The following is a 16,274-nucleotide window of genomic DNA, read 5'->3' as shown; positions in this document are numbered from 1 at the left end:
GTGGTGTCTGGCAGAGGGAGAGGGAGGAGACTCCTGGTAGAACAGGAAACCAATTCGGTGCTCTACTCCAGGACGCGAAGATCCTGACCTGAGCTGAAGGCAGACGACAAACCACTGAGCCACCCAGGAGCCCCTAAATGATGTTAGTTTTTAAAAGAGTGATGAACCAAAAATTAAGAAAAATAAAAACCCTGGTATTTGAAGAAATGATGAAAATTTAACAGCAAACAGTTTCATTTCATATGAACCGTGTTTTACAGTAAAAGGGAAAATAAAATGCAGAAATTACAAAGGGCAATTAGGAAGCAGAGAAAAGGGAACAAACAAAGCTGTACTAAAAGGCACCTCGGCCGGCATTACAATTATTAGTTCCTAAGAGGAAGCGAAGCCAGGCAGCCTACCAACCAAACGATACGGAAGATACCAGACAGAGCCCCCTGTGCTCCGCACGGTAGCTGGAGGAGAAGCCCACCTCCCCGAGCCCGGCCGGGGCCCTGCTGCCCTCCCCCTCCACGGCCGGACCGCTCCGGGACAGGTGCCCACGTCTGTGAGCCACCCCCTACCCCCAACGACCAACGCCCAAACACGGGAGCAGGGTCAGGCACTGCAGCTCTAGAAGCCCAGCCCCGCAGGTCCGCCCAGGTCGCGGCCTGCCCAGCCCAGCAAGCCGGAGAGAACGCCGCGCTCCCGCGCGGGACTACAGCTCCCGGGCCTCCGCGTCCCCCAGGAACCGTCCATTCATCCCCACGTTCCGGCCCCGCCCGCCACGCTGCAGCCAATCCCACTCGCCCACCCGCCCACGAGCCCAGCCAATGGCCACCACCCCCACCCGCATCCAATCAGAAGACGAGCCCGCCCTGCCCGGCCAATGCGGAGGCGGCCAGGGCCCTGCGGGTGGAACCCTCAGAGACCTTTAGGACCCCGGGGGTGCCCCACGGGCCGCCCGAACGCCTAAACTCGTGCCGCGACCCGGGCGCGGGTCATGGACCCGGGACCAGCCGACCGCCGCGAGGTCCCCGAGGTGGCCTCGCCCGCGCCGCCGCCGTTCGTGCGCGTCGCCCCCTCGCTGTTCCTCGGGACTGCACGCGCCGCGGCCGCGCCGGAGCTGCTGGCACGCGCGGGAGTCACCCTGTGCGTCAACGTTTCGCGCCAGCAGCCCGGCCCGTGCGCGCCCGGCGTGGCCGAGCTGCGCGTGCCCGTGTTCGACGATCCGGCCGAGGACCTGCTGGCTCACCTGGAGCCCACCTGCGCCGCCATGGAGGCCGCGGTGCGCGCCGGCGGCGCCTGCCTGGTCTACTGCAAGAACGGCCGCAGCCGCTCGGCCGCAGTCTGCACCGCTTACCTCATGCGGCACCGCGGCCTCAGCCTGGCGGGGGCCTTCCAGGTGGGGCGGGCGGTCCAGGTGGGACGGGCCTTCCAGGTGGGGCCGGCCGTCCAGGTGGGACCGGCCTCCCATATGGGGCTGGCCTCCCAGGTTGGGGGGGGGGGGGGCGGGTAGGGGCGCAGACGACCTTGGGGCGCTGCGTTCAACCTCTGCCTCTCGTACCCAGACGGTGAAGAGCGCCCGCCCAGTGGCCGAGCCCAATCCGGGTTTCTGGACTCAGCTGCAGAAGTACGAGGAGGCTCTGCAGTCCTTGCCCCGCCTGTCCATGGAGCCCGCGGGACCGTGCTCTGGAACGGGAGGAGATGAGCTCCAGAATGAGCCCTAGCCCTTCAGTCCCTGGAGAGGAGCCAGCCCCGAGTGCGGGGCGCATGGAATTGGAGGTAGTTGAAGCGCCGACCAGAGGGGGTCTTTGTCCTCCTTCCTGTGGCACAGAATTTTCATTTTCTGCTTCTTCCTGAAATGCCGCTAAAGCCCGTTTGACAGTACTGTGGGATTGTGTCCTCTGAAGAGGGGACTGGAAGCGTCCCTTCCTCAGTCAGCAGTTTTACCAGACAGGGCTTCGGTCAAGAAAATCAAAACCATGTGAGGAATTTTAGGCAGAAAGGTATTTAATACACAGAGCAAGGCCAGGGAGCCAAGGTCAGAAGGTAGGAAAGTACAGGAGTCAGGGAGACCCCTTTCCTCTCCCCAGTCCTGGTTGCCTGTCACTCTGATGTGGAGGACACCAGCTCTGCTGGCAAAGCCTGTGCTTGCCACCTGTTGGAGCCATAGGGCTTGCCCCAAATCTCACCTGGTCCCATCAGAATCCAGCATGGGACCCAGGCCTGGAAATGCTGCAACAGAGGCCAGGATGTGAGGCTGCATGGCGACAACCCAGCACCTGTGCCTGCCTCCAGCTGTACTGACCTCACAGCTTCCATAACAGCACCGAGCCCTGGCCTCATGTCACAGTTGCACTCACCACCTGTGCATCTGAGCCTGTGGCTTCAGACACATCTCACCTGCATCCTGGGATCTACAGGCTGTCCTAGAGAAGTAATCACCATCGACACCCTCAATAAGATGGGGGGGGGGGCGGAAACCGGGTTACAATATGAATTACAGATAATACAGCCCCTGGTTAATATATGCCTCCCTATACACATCAAGGTAATTAATAAAATATCGTAATTAGTGTTTATTGTTTCCCATCCCCACTACTCATGTTCTTCTCAGCCTGCACCTCACTGGTCCTGGTCTTTCCTGGTGAGGTGACTTGAGGCTCCATTCCAAAGGGCCCTGGGTGGCCCTGCCTGGGGCTCTGGCTTCCCTCATGTCGTCCTCAGCCAGGAGGACGGGAGGCATCGGGAGAACGTCCCAAGCTCCGCACACTCCTCCTGGCCCCAGCCCTCTTGCTCCTTCAAATCAGGACCAGTCACTGCACCCAGTCCAGCAGCCCCTGATGTGCATGTTGCCTCCGTGGCCTGAAGAGCCTGGAATGGTCAGGTGGTGTCTCAGCCTGCCATCTTGGGGGACATCTGTGTCACTGTAGAGAAGCATCGTAGCTGGGAACAAAACCTCGGACCCAGCAGAGCCCGGAGTCATGGGGATGGGAGGCTCACAGCTCGTAAGACACTGGGATGGCTGTGAAAGGGGCCCCTTCTCCCCACCATTAGACCTGCACCTGGGTCCTGACTGTGGCAGGAATGACACCCTCTGACGGTCCCTGGCTGCAAGCATATACCACACATTGTAGGCCAACATCCAGCCCCTCGCAGTGTCACCAGTCACCAGCTCCCGCCCCCGAATGCTACTCCTGTCATGACCCCTTTGCAGCTCACCTCAGCCCAGCCACCTTCTACCACCTTCTACAGGACTTGCCAGCTGCCTCTCTCCAGGCCCCTCAGTGCTCACATCACGTTGCCGCCAACCCCTTCCATAAGGAAGCTGCCATCACTGTCTCCACTCGGCAGGCAAGGCTACAGTGGCTTAGAGGTGAGCCGAGCAGTTTCCCAGGACCTGAGTCCAAGTTTTTAACCCAGCACGCTCACAGCATCTTTGCTGGGACACCCTCCCACTGCTGGCTGGCTGATGTGGCTCTGGGTAACGAAGGTGCTAGGGCAACAGTGCTGGGCCGGGTTGAAAGACATCTGTGGGCTGCATCAGTGTTTTACCCACTGTTTCTGTTTGAGACGCTCTCACCAGAGGCCCCATTCTCCCGAGGACCTCTGCCTGCCTCCACGTCCGCCTCCCAGCAGGTAAGGCCAGGGACCTGTCCCCTCCCAGGCACAGTGCCCCTGGAGGGGGGTGCCACTCCATGAGCATTAGGGGAAGGCTGGGCATAGGCAGTGTCTACTGCTTCAGCCCACCCAAGCCAGCCAGGATTTGATCACCAGCATACAGTTTCCATGGGAGAAGCCCCAGCGTCTGATAGCCCTGATTCCGCCTTCGTCTCCCTGGGTCAGGTCGGGGTGGGGAGAAGGGAGAAGTGCATTGCAGCTGCTCCCAACCTCCCTCCCCTAGACAGTGGCTTTCCAGAAGGCTCGAGTGCAATGCTGCCTCCTGCTGCAGGGGAACAGACTGGCTACAGGGAAGGGGCTGTGTTGAATGAAGACACTGTCCCCTGCAGGACGGAGACAGGGTGGAGACTGAGGACAACCACACCCCTCCACCTGTGGGCCTCACAGTTCACAAGGTGCCTCAGTGGGCTGACTTTGGTCCCACAAAACAGCTTTGTTTCCTCTAAAACTGGCTTGTTTTGGTTCCTTTCATAAATGGGTAGCAGGCACTCCCCCCCAGGAGAAGGGGGGCGTAACAGCTGTGGACCAGCTAGGCTGCCCCACTCCACCCATCCTGTGTGCAGAGTTGACCTTAGGGAGATAGGCAGGACCCTCCAGCAGAGAAGGGATGAGAGGTAACCCCTGCTTCTCCAAGTTCAGGGAACTGGGAAGACAGGAAGCCCCTAATGGCTTCTGAGGGCACCGGCTGTTGGTCAACCTGACTGAGAGGACGAGGGCAGGCTCATCTGGGTACCTACCTGTGGTCCTGATGTAGTCCTGATGCTCCTCCAGCCCCAGCCAACTGGCCTGGGGAAGGGGCTCAGAGAAGCTCCTAAATCTGGGAGTACAATCTAAAACACTCTTCCCAGCACCTCAGGACCATGCCATGTGGGCAGGCGCTGGGCCATGTGAACTTAGGACCAATCAGACCCCTGCTCTCTCCTCTTTTGAGTCTTAGACATAGAATTGATTTCCTCTTCCAGGTGACTACAGGAGCCCTGGGGATCCTGGGGGGTCTGGGGTTGTGTTACCCTAGCTAAGAGTATGCATGGAAAAATTAAAGCAATGCTTCAGTGCAAGTACTCCACACCGGTGGACATGGTCCTGCATCCCACCAACCATCGCTCCCACCGCTCCCCTGCTCCCAGGGAGGAAGGCAGGTGCCACTGCATGGGTTATAGGCAGAGACAGAGTCCAGAAGGATTAAATGCTACTCTGGGATGAGCAGAGGAGAGCGGTGTGTGAGGCTCCTGGATGCCCTTCCAGGGCCCAGAGCCCCTTTTCCCCGAAAATCTGAATTCTTTCATCATGGTAACAGCACCATCTTGGTGGCCCCTCTCGTTCCATGGCTTCTGGTGGAGGCCTCCCTAGTGTGTAGCCCTCTCCTTTGGGCCCTGGTCTCTGGACAGGACCCTGCAACGTGGAGTGGGGAGCAGGGTGGATCCCGCTAAGGCCCCAGCACTCACCTGCTCCACAGGGGGAGGCCTCCAGGGCCCTGCAGCATTTTCTGTGAAGATGGACTATCCACTGGGACCAACACAGTTGCCACTGGCCAGTACCCTACACACACATAGAGACCTTGAAACACGGCTATGCCAGGGAGGAACTAAAATAATTGTATTTCATTTCAATCTAAACAGCCACACGTGGCTAGAACCACCTTATCAGACAGCACAGCCCTAAGGCCCCCAAGCTCCAGCATGGGCCACAACACAGACCACTGGTCTGATGGGGGGGTGGGGGGTGTATGCACCTCCTAGCTATGAAGAAGCAGAGACTGCACTAGGCAGCCCTTGCCCCCAGGAACCCACCCACAGCAACCCTGAGGAGTCCCGGCAGAAGAGCACAGGGCTTGGGAGGCCGCTTGGGCAGCTGGTGCCCCCAGACCCCCGTGCGCCCTGGTCCTCCAGATCACAACACACCAGCACCCGCGCCCAGGACCCCCGGTCTGCTGGCTCACCCCTCGCACTTTGCCCCTGGTGCCCCGCACACAGCTCCCCCGGCTCCCAGCCTGGCGAACCCCCAAACATGGCCCGCGCACCGGCACATGCCATCCCCCGCTCCCAGGTTTCCCACGCACAGCGCCTCCCGCTCCCCACTCCCCGGCCTGCCCCCAAGCAGAGCGCCCCTGACTTTGGGTCCCCCGAGCACAACTCCCCCGCCCGCCCCCGCCCCGCTCCCGTGCGCTCGGCGTCCCCGGCTCCCCCGGCCCGGCCCGGCGCACAGCGCCCCCGGCGGCGGGCGAGCGGAGCCCGAGCGGGGCGGCGCACGGCACGGGGCCGGGCCGGGCGGCTCCCGGCGCGACTTCCTGTTGTGCCCGCGCCCCGCCGCCGCCACCGCCACCGCCCGGCGCCCCTTGCCCGCTGTCCGCGGCCCGGCGCGGCCGCCGCCCATGGATTTCACCTAGCGCGGTCGGCTATGGCGGCGCAGTGCTGCTGCTGCAAGGCGCCCGGCGCCGAGGCCGCGCCCGCTCGCCCGCCGCCGGAGCCACCGCCCGCCCTGGACGTGGCCTCGGCCTCCAGCGCGCAGCTCTTCCGCCTCCGCCACCTGCAGCTGGGCCTGGAGCTGCGGCCCGAGGCGCGCGAGCTGGCCGGCTGCCTGGTGCTCGAGCTGTGCGCGCTGCGGCCCGCGCCCCGCGCGCTCGTGCTCGACGCGCACCCGGCCTTGCGCCTGCACTCGGCCGCCTTCCGCCGCGCCCCCGCCGCCGCCGCCGCCGAGCCCCCCTGCGCCTTCGCGTTCGCGGCCGCCGGGCCCGGGCCCGCGCCGCCGCCGCCACTGCCCGCCTTCCCCGGGGCGCCCGGCGCTGAGCCCGCCTGCTGTCCGCTGGCCTTCAGGGTGGACCCGTTCACCGACTACGGCTCCTCGCTCACTGTCACGTTGCCGCCCGAGCTGCAAGCGCACCAGCCCTTCCAGGTCATCCTGCGCTACACCTCGACCGACGCCCCGGCCGTGAGTCCGCGGGGCCGGGGCTCAGGGTGGTCTCCAGGCGGCCTCTCCCCGCGCTGCCTGCCAAGGGGGCCCTAACCGGCGGTCTGCCCCTGGGGCACCTGCAGAGAGGGCGGAGCCAGCCCGGCCCCAGGGAGCCTGCGGCCTCTGGCCTGGCACCCTCCACCTGGCCCTGGAGTCCTGTTCAGGAGCCCACAGTGATTTCCAGCGGATGCCTGGGGAGTTTTTAGGAACCTTAGAAACAGTGAGAGTCCTGGTGCTGGCCTAATGGAGGGGGACAAGGGACAGCATGCCACCCAGGGAGACCTCTCCTTTCATTAGTGCTGGGGTTGTCCCTGCCCTGGGATGAGGACAGCTTCCAGTGGGTACAAGCCAGTCCAGACCTCTGCTGGAGCCTGGCACCAGGGGCCAGCCGGTGGGTGGTGTCAGACGTACAAGGGCCTCCATGTGACATAGGTCTTCAGAGCACCCAGGGGCAGCTGATCTGCTCTCTGGAGGTGGCGTGAGAGACTGAGCTGCCAGAGCCACACAGAGTCCGGCTTGGCTCTGTGCCTTGGGCCTTGTGGGTGAGGACTGGCAGGGGCTGCAGCCGGGTGTCCCCGCAGATAGGCACGTGGGCTCTGCAGGGCTTTGGGCGCCCACCACCCACCACCCCAGAGGCTCTGCCAGAAAGCCCGGGTGGCTCGGGTCTGCCGCAATGAGACCCTTAAGACAGAGCAGGCCCTTTCACTCCTGCAGCATGGAGCCTGCCTGGGTTCCCATGTGGACAGCACAGATGCGACATCACTCTCCCCCCACGGATACAGCGTGCACGCAGCTCTGGGAGGCCCTGGGGGTTCCATCTGTCACTGCCTGTAGCATGCAAAGGGACAGGTGGGGTGGTGGCATCTGGCCAGGAGCCACCAAGGTGACATCCGGATGGGAAGAGCTTGGACCAGATGCACACCTGTGGGCTTCCTGTGTGATTCCCTGGAACCCTCAGCAGGCCCCACCACCACAGTGCCTGCCCTGAGCTCCCCCGAGTGTGCCAGCTTGCTGGTCTGCTTTGTTGGCCCCTGCCGCCTGCGCAGGTAATCTGGGGCTCTGACGGGTGGCAGATGTGTCTCCCGCATGGCAGTGAGAACACAGAGACATACTTCTCCCTGACCTCAATCTGGGAGCTTGCAGCCTTTGCGTCTGGTCCATTCAAGACCATGACCAGCAGAACGGTGGGGCTGGGACCCATGCCAGGCCGCTGGAGATTGGGGCAGGCCAGTGAGAGCAGCCGTCATCCCTGGGTGACTGGAGCAGAGAGGGGCATCATGGTCCCCACAGATAGTGCAGCTGTGGGCATGGGGACTAGGGGTGTGGCCCACCAGCTGGGTCACTTGCAGAGGACAGAGGCTCTGGCCTCTGACCCCGGGCCCCCACCATCCTGCAGGAACACCTCAGGGCTCAGGCTCTTCCTCTCCCTAGCTTGTTCTAGGACTCAGGCCTAGATCCCTAAACCTGTCCCAGTGCCAGGCGAGGCTGCAGCTTCCTGGGAGTGGGGACCCACCCCTCCAGAGGCAGTTTGTCTCTTGTTTCCCATTCCTGAACACCATACCCTGCCCCCACCCCAGCAAGAACAGCTTTCTTCCTGCCCTGCGGCGTCCACAGTCAGCAGCCTCCCCCTTCACCAGCCCCTTGGACCCTGCACCCTGAAAGAATTTGGCGGCTCACCTCCGGGGCCGGGCCTTGCCTACCTGGGGGTCTGTGCCAGCCCCCCACTCCCAGGGAGGACTGTGGCCCCCGTTGGTCTCAGCTAGGCTAAGGAGAGAGCAGTGCTAGCTGGGCCCTCTGGCTAGGCTGAGAAGTGGATGCTGGTGGTGGGAACAGAGAGCCTGAGCTGGGCGCAGCCTGCAGATAGCCCAAGGAAGGGAGGGGTTAGTGGGAGGGGAGGCTGTGGTGGGAGAGGGGTCTGGGGGACTGTGGGCGCCTATCCCCAGCATGAGCCAAGGACCACCTGAAGCAGGATCTGCTGCAGAGTCTCCTTAACGCAGATTCCTAGGTGCGGGCCCCTGGCAGTTCTGGGGCAGGGGCCAGGACTCTGCAGTTTTGAACAGGCTCCCCGGATGGGCCTTCTGCACAAATGGGGCAGCCTGAGGTGGGAGATGAGGGATCAGCAGAAAAGAACATACAACTGCCGGCTTCCCGAAGTGAGGGGACAGAGACGAAGCAGCCGAAAGGAAGTTTCCAAAAGAAACTGGTGAACATTGGCCAGGAGTCTGGCCGGAACCAAATAGGCAGCCTTGCCCGGTCTGGAAATCCACCCGGGGCTGTGGTCTGTGGTGGTGGTGCGGGGGAGGGGGTGGCGGCCCCTCCTGGGTCTGGTGGTCCACCGCTTCTGCGATCTCAGCATGAACCACTGTTGGGGGGCCCACAGCCATGGATTCCACGGGCTCATCACTTGCAGAGGGTGGGTGGGGGGTGCTTCCTGGGTGGAGACTTGTGTACTTGGTCACTGGAGCAGACAAGGAACAATCTAGTTTGCTCCAGTGATCACATGCCAGCACAGGGGAATGTGGGGAGAACAGAGTTCAGGGGGCCACACATAGGCCCCAGCAGTCCTCCCGTGGCCACTCCTGGCCTGCCCAGCCCATCCTTTCCAAGTGCCTGATCCCATGCTCGGGGGTGGCCCTGGGCTCAGGAGCTCCCTTCCGGTATGTGGGGTCATCAGGAAGCACCAGTTTCTCTCATGTTCACGTCTCGGCTCCCTTTCCTTGCTGCCGGCCTGTAAGAACTTGGACTTGTGTCTTTGACACTGCTTCAGTTTCCCTTCAGAAGCTTGGACGAGGGGCTGGGGCCAGGAGACCCCCTGGGCTGGCTCCTGGGTGCCCAGCCTCCTGCTGGCCACGTTATAGGTCCACTAAGGGCTGGGTAGGTGATGGTGACCAGGAGCGGCTGTTGGCCCTGGAGGAGCCCAAGCAGGCCATCTCTTCCCGGGCCCTCGCTGTCTTCCTCTCCATCTGCTGCCCCCAGAGGTTCTGGGCCAAGAAGCCTGAGCAGGACCACAGGTTTGGGGCCACTCATAAGGCCCTGCCCTTTCCTGGAAACTTGCCCAGCTTCCTGGAGTGAGGCATGGTTGGTAGGGGGGGTCCTGGCATCCCCATCCCCTTTCCGTGAGACAGGGGCCCTGGTGCCTCACTGTGGTGGGAAGGGTGGCCCCGGCTGATGGCCTGCCCACCGCCTGCCTGCAGATCTGGTGGCTGGACCCTGAGCTGACCTATGGCAACGCCAAGCCCTTCGTCTTCACCCAGGGCCACTCCGTGTGCAACCGCTCCTTCTTCCCCTGCTTCGACACACCCGCAGTCAAGTGCACCTACTCGGCTGTTGTCAAGGTCAGCATCCCCTGGCCTGGCCTGCCTCCTCACCACCCTCTAGGAAGGAGCCCAGTGTGGGAGGGGGCAGTCAGAGAGGGGTTGCCAGCAGAATGTGGGGACTCTTTGTGATGAGAGTTGCCCTGATGGGGATGTGGCTGTCCAGCCCAGATCGCGGGGCTTGCCGTTGGGGATGTGGGGCTCCCTGCAATGAATATGGGGTTTCCTGACCTGGGGTGTGGAGTTGCCATAGGTCACCCTGACAGGGTGCATGGGATTGCCCGTCCTGGATAGGGCATGCCCTGTTGGAGGATGTGGGGTTTCTAGTCGTGACCTGGGGTTCCCTGGCCTGGGTTGTAGGGCTTTCCACCAGAGCGTGGGGTTCCCCATCCAGGACGCAGGGTGCCCTGATGGGTGGGGGCTCCTCGCACGCAGGCCCCGTCGGGGGTGCAGGTGCTGATGAGCGCCACGCAGAGCACCTACGTGGAGGAGGAGGGCGTCTACCGCTTCCACATGGAGCACCCTGTGCCCGCCTACCTCGTGGCCCTTGTGGCCGGGGACCTCCAGCCGGCAGACATCGGGCCCAGGTAGGGCCACTGCTGCTCGCTTCCTGCAGTGGCTGCCGCCGGGGGAGCCCAGGCTCTGGGGAAGTCCTGCCACGGGCGGGGCATGGGGCCTGCATCTGTGGCTGCCCCGGGGGGACCCCGCAGCATGGGGACCAGCCCCACCCCCCGCCCTGTCTTGCCTCAGCCAGAGCCCATCCCTGCCAGGCCCCTCGCACCTGCCCATCCCCAACCCAGAAGCTGGGGGCTCTTAGCCTCCTCAGGGCCCCCCTCAGGCCTATCCCCCTGCTGGAGCCGCACCACAGCCCCACGCACCCTCCAGCCTGGGCGGGTTTTTTCAAGTCAGTGATGGGTGAATCCCAGCCCCCAAGTCAGCATGTGTCTTGGCCATTGCCATGGGAAGGGCCTGCGGGGGGGCGGGGGGGGGGGTTGGGAGGGGCGGGTAGCCCTCAAGTGAGGCGGGGCATTTGGGCCCATAGGAGAGAGGAGACCTGGTCGGGGAGTGGGTTTGGGGGGCCGGTCAGCCTCTGCCTGCCCTCTCCGCCCTGTGATAGGAGCCGGGTATGGGCCGAGCCGTGCCTCCTGCCCACGGCCACCAGCAAGCTGTCGGGTGCAGTGGAGCAGTGGCTGAGCGCAGCTGAGCGGCTGTACGGGCCGTACCTGTGGGGCAGGTATGTCCCGGGGAGGCAGAGGGCAAGTCCCGCCCTCCCAAGGGGTGAATGGGGGCCTACTGGGGAGGAAGAGCCACGCACCACCCAGGCCCACAGCGGCCTTGGGTCATCTGCCCACCCTCCCACCCTGAGCAGGTACGACATTGTCTTCCTGCCCCCCTCCTTCCCCATCGTGGCTATGGAGAACCCCTGCCTCACATTCATCATCTCCTCCATCCTGGAGAGTGACGAGTTCCTGGTCATCGATGTCATCCACGAGGTGGCCCACAGCTGGTTCGGCAATGCCGTCACCAATGCCACGTGGGAGGAGATGTGGTTGAGCGAGGGCTTGGCCACCTACGCCCAGCGCCGAATCACCACCGAGACCTACGGTACTGCCTGTGACCAGCCCTCAGTAGTGGGGTGGGGGGCAGGGAGGGCCGGTAGCAGGAGGCTGGTGCCACCAAGGGGCTGAGAGTCCAGCCTGTACCCCAGCATGTGTGTGTCCAGCAGGGTGGCCTTGGGTCTGCTCCATGGGGCTCAGGGTGGGGAGCCACTGGGGTAAGTAGCCTCAGACTTGCCCAGGAGCTCAGGCTGCCTGCACTGTCCCCCTGCCCCCGTCCAGGGGCTGCCTTCACCTGTCTGGAGACGGCCTTCCGCCTGGATGCCCTGCACAGGCAGATGAAACTCCTTGGGGAGGACAGTCCAGTAAGCAAGCTGCAGGTCAAGCTGGAGCCAGGTACCCACTCCCACCAGGCCTCGCCTCAGGCCCTGCAGACATCACCCTGTAGGGCTTTACCCTGCCACCCCTTGCTTCCTCTGGCCAGAGTGTCTCTGGCTGAATCACTGCCAAGGCCAGGCCAGGTGTCCCCAGCCCTAGGAAGGCCTCCCTTAGGCTCCCTCAGCCTGCCACCCTCTCTCCTGGGCTCTGAGCACTGACCATCATGTCATGTAGACCCTCGGGTTCTGCCAAGGCTTCCCGGGCAGGGCAGGCCCCCCTACTGCACTCCTGGGCATCCAGGTACATGAGGGCCTTCAGCCCTTCCTGCTCCACAGCATGAGACCCCCCCCCCCAGGGTCCCCTCACCATCCTGGGAGACCTGTTTGGGGTAGGGACACTGCCCAGACCCACGGGTGTTCCCCTTGTAGGGGTGAACCCCAGCCACCTGATGAACCTGTTTACTTATGAGAAGGGCTACTGCTTCGTGTACTACTTGTCCCAGCTTTGTGGAGACCCCCAGCGCTTCGACGACTTTCTTCGGGTAAGCAGTCCTGCCCTCCGCCCACCCCGAGCCCCTCCCCACCTCCCGGGGCTGCCTCCTGTCCTGGGTGCAGCAGGGCAGGACACCACCTCCTCCCTCTAGCTCCCTCTCCGTTTCAGCCACTTGGCCAGGCCCATACGGCCACACAGTGCCTCTGTGCCCACCCTGCTCTAGTGGGGGATGGTGTGCCCAGCCCCCAGGCCTGCTGAGCCCTGCTCCACCTGTGTAGGCCTACGTGGAGAAGTACAAGTTCACCAGCGTGGTAGCTCAGGACCTGCTGGACTCTTTCCTGAGCTTCTTTCCAGAGCTGAAGGAGCAAAGCGTGGACTGCCGGGCAGGTGAGGCCCACTGCCTGCCCTCTGTCTGTGGCCAGCTGGCTCTTAGCCCACCGGGGGAGCAGAGAGGATGGCAGAGAGATTTACTGCACAGGCTGCCGCTTCTGCCTAGGGAAAGGCCCCTTCAGTTCAGCTGTCCCTCCTTCAGCCAGGTGGTGTATGAGCCCCACACTGGGACACCATGGGTACGGAGGAGCCTGTGCTTCCTATCCTGTTGGGGCCCAGGAGGCTTCCCTGAGGAGGCACCTCTTAGGTCAAGCAAACTGAATTAGGCAGTATGTGCAAAGGGCTTGGTGTATGGTTGCTTGGGTAGAGGGAGGTTTGCGTTGGAGCTGTCTGAGGCCTGGCCCACCTGTGTGATGCCCATAAAGATGTCTCTGGGGCTCCAAGGGCTGGGGGCCAAAGCAGAGACTGGGGTCTGACATCTAGGGAGAGGCCAAGATTTGCTGGAGAGCAACGAGGTGTGGCTGGTGGTCTGGACAAGGTGGCTCTGCTCTGGAAGGTTAATAAGTACACCAAGAGTTTTGGGGGTGGGAGGGATGGACAGCATCTGCCCCCAGAGTGGCCCAGGGCTTTAGAGCAGACTGTCAGTTTATCAGCTGGCTGCTGGCCAGCCCCCCGTATGGTGCAGACCACCCCCCCATACCCACCGACTCCTACCATCACTGCTCCCACCACACCCCCGGTGCCAAGGTTGGGTTTAAAGTGCCTCACTGTTTGGTATCCATGAGAGGCATGGAGGGACAGGGGTACCATATTCACCAACCTGATTCTTCTGCACCACGCCCTCATGCTCCTTCACAGAGGCCACTCCTGTGGCTCAATGTGGCAGGTGCCAGAGCTGACCCCAGCCTGCCCTAGCTGCCTCTCCCTGGGGCTCCCAGGCCCTGGGACAGCCACACCCAGGGACACCCTCGGCGTCTGGGGTCTCCTGGCATGGGTGGGGACCCCAGGATGTTTTCTCCCAGGCCTTGGGACATTCACACCCAGGGGGACCCCCGGACGCTCTCTCCCCTGTAGGGCTGGAGTTCGAGCGCTGGCTCAACGCCACGGGCCCCCCACTGGCCGAGCCGGACCTGTCTCAGGGATCCAGCCTGACCCGGCCCGTGGAGGCCCTCTTCCAGCTGTGGACCGCGGAGCCTCTGGACCAGGCAGCCGCCTCAGCTAGTGCCATCGACATCTCCAAGTGGAAGACCTTCCAGACAGCGCTATTCCTAGACCGGCTCCTGGATGGGTCCCCACTGCCCCAGGGTGGGTCCTGCAGCTGCCAGGGTGGGTGGGTGGGGTGTGCCTGCCCAGCCCTGACCTGCCTGTGGCCCTGCAGAGGTGGTGATGAGCCTGTCCAAGTGCTACTCGTCCCTGCTGGACTCGATGAACGCTGAGATCCGCATCCGCTGGCTGCAGATCGTGGTCCGCAACGACTACTACCCCGACCTGCACCGGGTCCGGCGGTTCCTGGAGAGCCAGGTGCGGGCCCCCTGCACAAGCACCCCCCACACACTGCCACCACAGCCTGGGCATCCAGGACAACCGGGTGGGGGACATGCAGTGTCTGGGCTGCCGTGGCGGGGGGGCGGTGGCACACCAGGTGGGAGGAGCTTGGACCCCATCAGTCCTCTAAAGGGAGAGCTGGGAGAATAGTCTGGAAATCTAGGCCTCCGTGGCCCTAGGCCTGTAGGCAGTCCCATGTTTGACCTGGTCCCAGGGCTGTCTGAGGATCCCAGGCCTCCAGGGGCTCTAGACACCCCCACCCCCGTTCCACACGGGTTGTCCCCCATCAGTGCCCCTGAGTCCAAGCTCTCTGGAAGTGAGGCCTCTGCAGAAGGCCCATAGTGGTGTATGAGGTGAGACGCCTTGGCAGCATGAGTGAGGGCAGTGCAGGTCTGGGCAGGCGGTGGGGCGGGGCTGTGGGGGGGACAGGAACCTGGCTGGTATTGGGGGTGCGGCTGGGGCTGGGAGCTGGCTGGCAGGCTGGCTGTGTGGGGCGGGGCGGGGCTGGGGCAGGGCCAGGGCGACAGTGTGCCCACCTCCCCAGATGTCCCGCATGTACACCATCCCGCTGTATGAGGACCTCTGCACCGGCGCACTCAAGTCCTTTGCCCTGGAGGTGTTCTACCAGACACAGGGCCGGCTGCACCCCAACCTGCGCAGGACCATCCAGCAGATCCTGTCCCAGGGCCTGGGCCCCAGTGCCGAGCCTAGCATGGAGCAGGCCAGTGCCGGAGCGGACTCGGAGGTGGACGCAGACACGCCAGCCCTGCTGCTTGGCGACGAGGCCCCCAGCAGTGCCATTTCTCTCAGGGACGTCAACGTGTCTGCCTAGCCCTGACCTCCCAGACACCACGATTGTGCCTTCCGTGGCCCGGGCATGCCGTGACTGTGCCTCGGCTCTGGCTGGGAGCTCCCTGGGGCCCATGCCGCCTCCTGCGGACTCTCCCAGGGACCTCCTCATGGCTGGCACTGCCCGTGGACCTGGTCCCCCCAGCTCTCTTGCACTGCAGGCCTGCAGCAGCCAGCACACGCCATGCCTCCCTGTCTTGACACTGACCGCCGGGCACTGCCCTTGGGGTGATAGCCCCACAGTCCCCATGGCTACTGCCACACTGTGCCTTACATCTGCCGCGACATCCAGGCTGCCCTGTCCCCATAGTGGGCCTCCACACTGCGGAGCCCTGCACCCCACCCCAGGGTCGGCAGTCTCAGTTGGCCCCTGGCAGAGGACAAGGACACAGACATGCCCTTAGCATAGGGTCAGGGGACACTGAGAAGAGGGTGGACCTCCCTGGGGAGGGGTCCCCAGAAAGCCTTAGCCCCTCAGGGAACACGGGGTCCTGGGCCCCAGGGGAAGTGGGACAGGACAGTCTGTCTTGTGGCTGTAACACCCCACAGGGAAGAGGGCAGGTGGGGCTGGTGCTCTCTTTAGGCCCACCATGCTGGGAGAGGCCTGGGGGCCCTGGCAGTCCAAGCTGGGCTTACTGGGGGACCTCTGCAACAGGGTCACCATGACTGTCCCATTAAACCTCCACTCTGCAAACAACTTCCCAGCCTGTTCACCCGACTCATCTTCTGCGGGCACTGGGTTCCCCTGGGGTGGGGGCCAGGGGCTTTGCATGGCCTGTCTTCTGACAGGGGAAGACTGAGGGGGCCAAAAGGTCTTCCTTGTGCTCCACCGCCCCTCAGTCTGCCTTCAGGGGCCCCAGATCCTGCCCTGTAGCCTAGGGTTTCAACCTGGAGTGAAAGCAGGGGTGCGTGGCGGGGGGTGAATTTGGTCTTGGATGGCCAGGCACGAGGGGCCGCAGACATCTTGCACAGGTGCAGCAGAAGGTACGGGTACAAATGCAGCCCAGGAGGGGGAACAAGGCGGGGACTCCACTCAGGCGTCTGCCAGGACAGGTGACTGACTAAGCAGTGGGCTGTGGGAGCAAGGCAGCCACTGAGACCACAGGCTGAGCCCAGGCTCTGCTTACGATAGCGCATGGGCTCAGCCTGATAGGGTAGCGCCACTGGCCAGGCCCAGGCCCAGAGCCCTGCTTTGGGA

General features: G+C 63.5%; 2 protein-coding genes across 4 annotated transcripts; both read left to right on the top strand.

The window, feature by feature from the left end:
• The first annotated feature begins 881 nt into the window (after nucleotides 1–881).
• Nucleotides 882–2,562, top strand: DUSP28 (dual specificity phosphatase 28). Of its 2 annotated transcripts, none has more exons than XM_082689774.1 (2): nucleotides 882–1,402; nucleotides 1,551–2,562. In XM_082689774.1, the coding sequence occupies exons 1-2, from the start codon at nucleotides 983–985 to the stop codon at nucleotides 1,707–1,709; spliced, it is 579 nt and encodes a 192-aa protein (XP_082545900.1). In that variant the 5' UTR covers nucleotides 882–982; the 3' UTR covers nucleotides 1,710–2,562. The 2 variants fall into 2 exon arrangements, with proteins under 2 accessions (XP_082545900.1, XP_082545901.1); XM_082689775.1 differs by having other exon boundaries at nucleotides 889–1,384.
• Nucleotides 2,563–5,883: 3,321 nt separating this feature from the next.
• RNPEPL1 (arginyl aminopeptidase like 1) lies at nucleotides 5,884–15,773 on the top strand. 2 transcript variants are annotated; one of them, XM_082689765.1, is made up of 11 exons: nucleotides 5,884–6,591; nucleotides 9,807–9,947; nucleotides 10,362–10,513; nucleotides 11,044–11,160; nucleotides 11,296–11,531; nucleotides 11,765–11,878; nucleotides 12,289–12,401; nucleotides 12,631–12,739; nucleotides 13,757–13,987; nucleotides 14,061–14,203; nucleotides 14,772–15,773. In XM_082689765.1, the coding sequence occupies exons 1-11, from the start codon at nucleotides 6,061–6,063 to the stop codon at nucleotides 15,057–15,059; spliced, it is 2,175 nt and encodes a 724-aa protein (XP_082545891.1). In that variant the 5' UTR covers nucleotides 5,884–6,060; the 3' UTR covers nucleotides 15,060–15,773. The 2 variants fall into 2 exon arrangements, with proteins under 2 accessions (XP_082545891.1, XP_082545890.1); XM_082689764.1 differs by having other exon boundaries at nucleotides 5,894–6,591; nucleotides 10,969–11,160.
• Nucleotides 15,774–16,274: the final 501 nt, after the last annotated feature.

The sequence above is a fragment of the Mustela nivalis genome (assembly GCF_964662115.1).
Source record: "Mustela nivalis genome assembly, chromosome: 11".
NCBI classification, from domain to species: domain Eukaryota; kingdom Metazoa; phylum Chordata; class Mammalia; order Carnivora; family Mustelidae; genus Mustela; species Mustela nivalis.
Note: the sequence above shows the minus strand (reverse complement) of the source record. Positions and strands in the feature narration are given on the sequence as shown.

Coding starts and splice junctions, on each gene's coding strand:
- DUSP28 (XM_082689774.1), top strand. CDS start 983: ATGGACCCGGGACCAGCCGACCGCCGCGAGGTCCCCGAGGTGGCCTCG. Junction 1,403..1,550: donor AGGTGGGGCGGGCGGTCCAG/GTGGGACGGGCC, acceptor TCTCGTACCCAG/ACGGTGAAGAGCGCCCGCCC.
- RNPEPL1 (XM_082689764.1), top strand. CDS start 6,061: ATGGCGGCGCAGTGCTGCTGCTGCAAGGCGCCCGGCGCCGAGGCCGCG. Junction 9,948..10,361: donor CCTACTCGGCTGTTGTCAAG/GTCAGCATCCCC, acceptor CCTCGCACGCAG/GCCCCGTCGGGGGTGCAGGT. Junction 12,402..12,630: donor GCTTCGACGACTTTCTTCGG/GTAAGCAGTCCT, acceptor CCACCTGTGTAG/GCCTACGTGGAGAAGTACAA.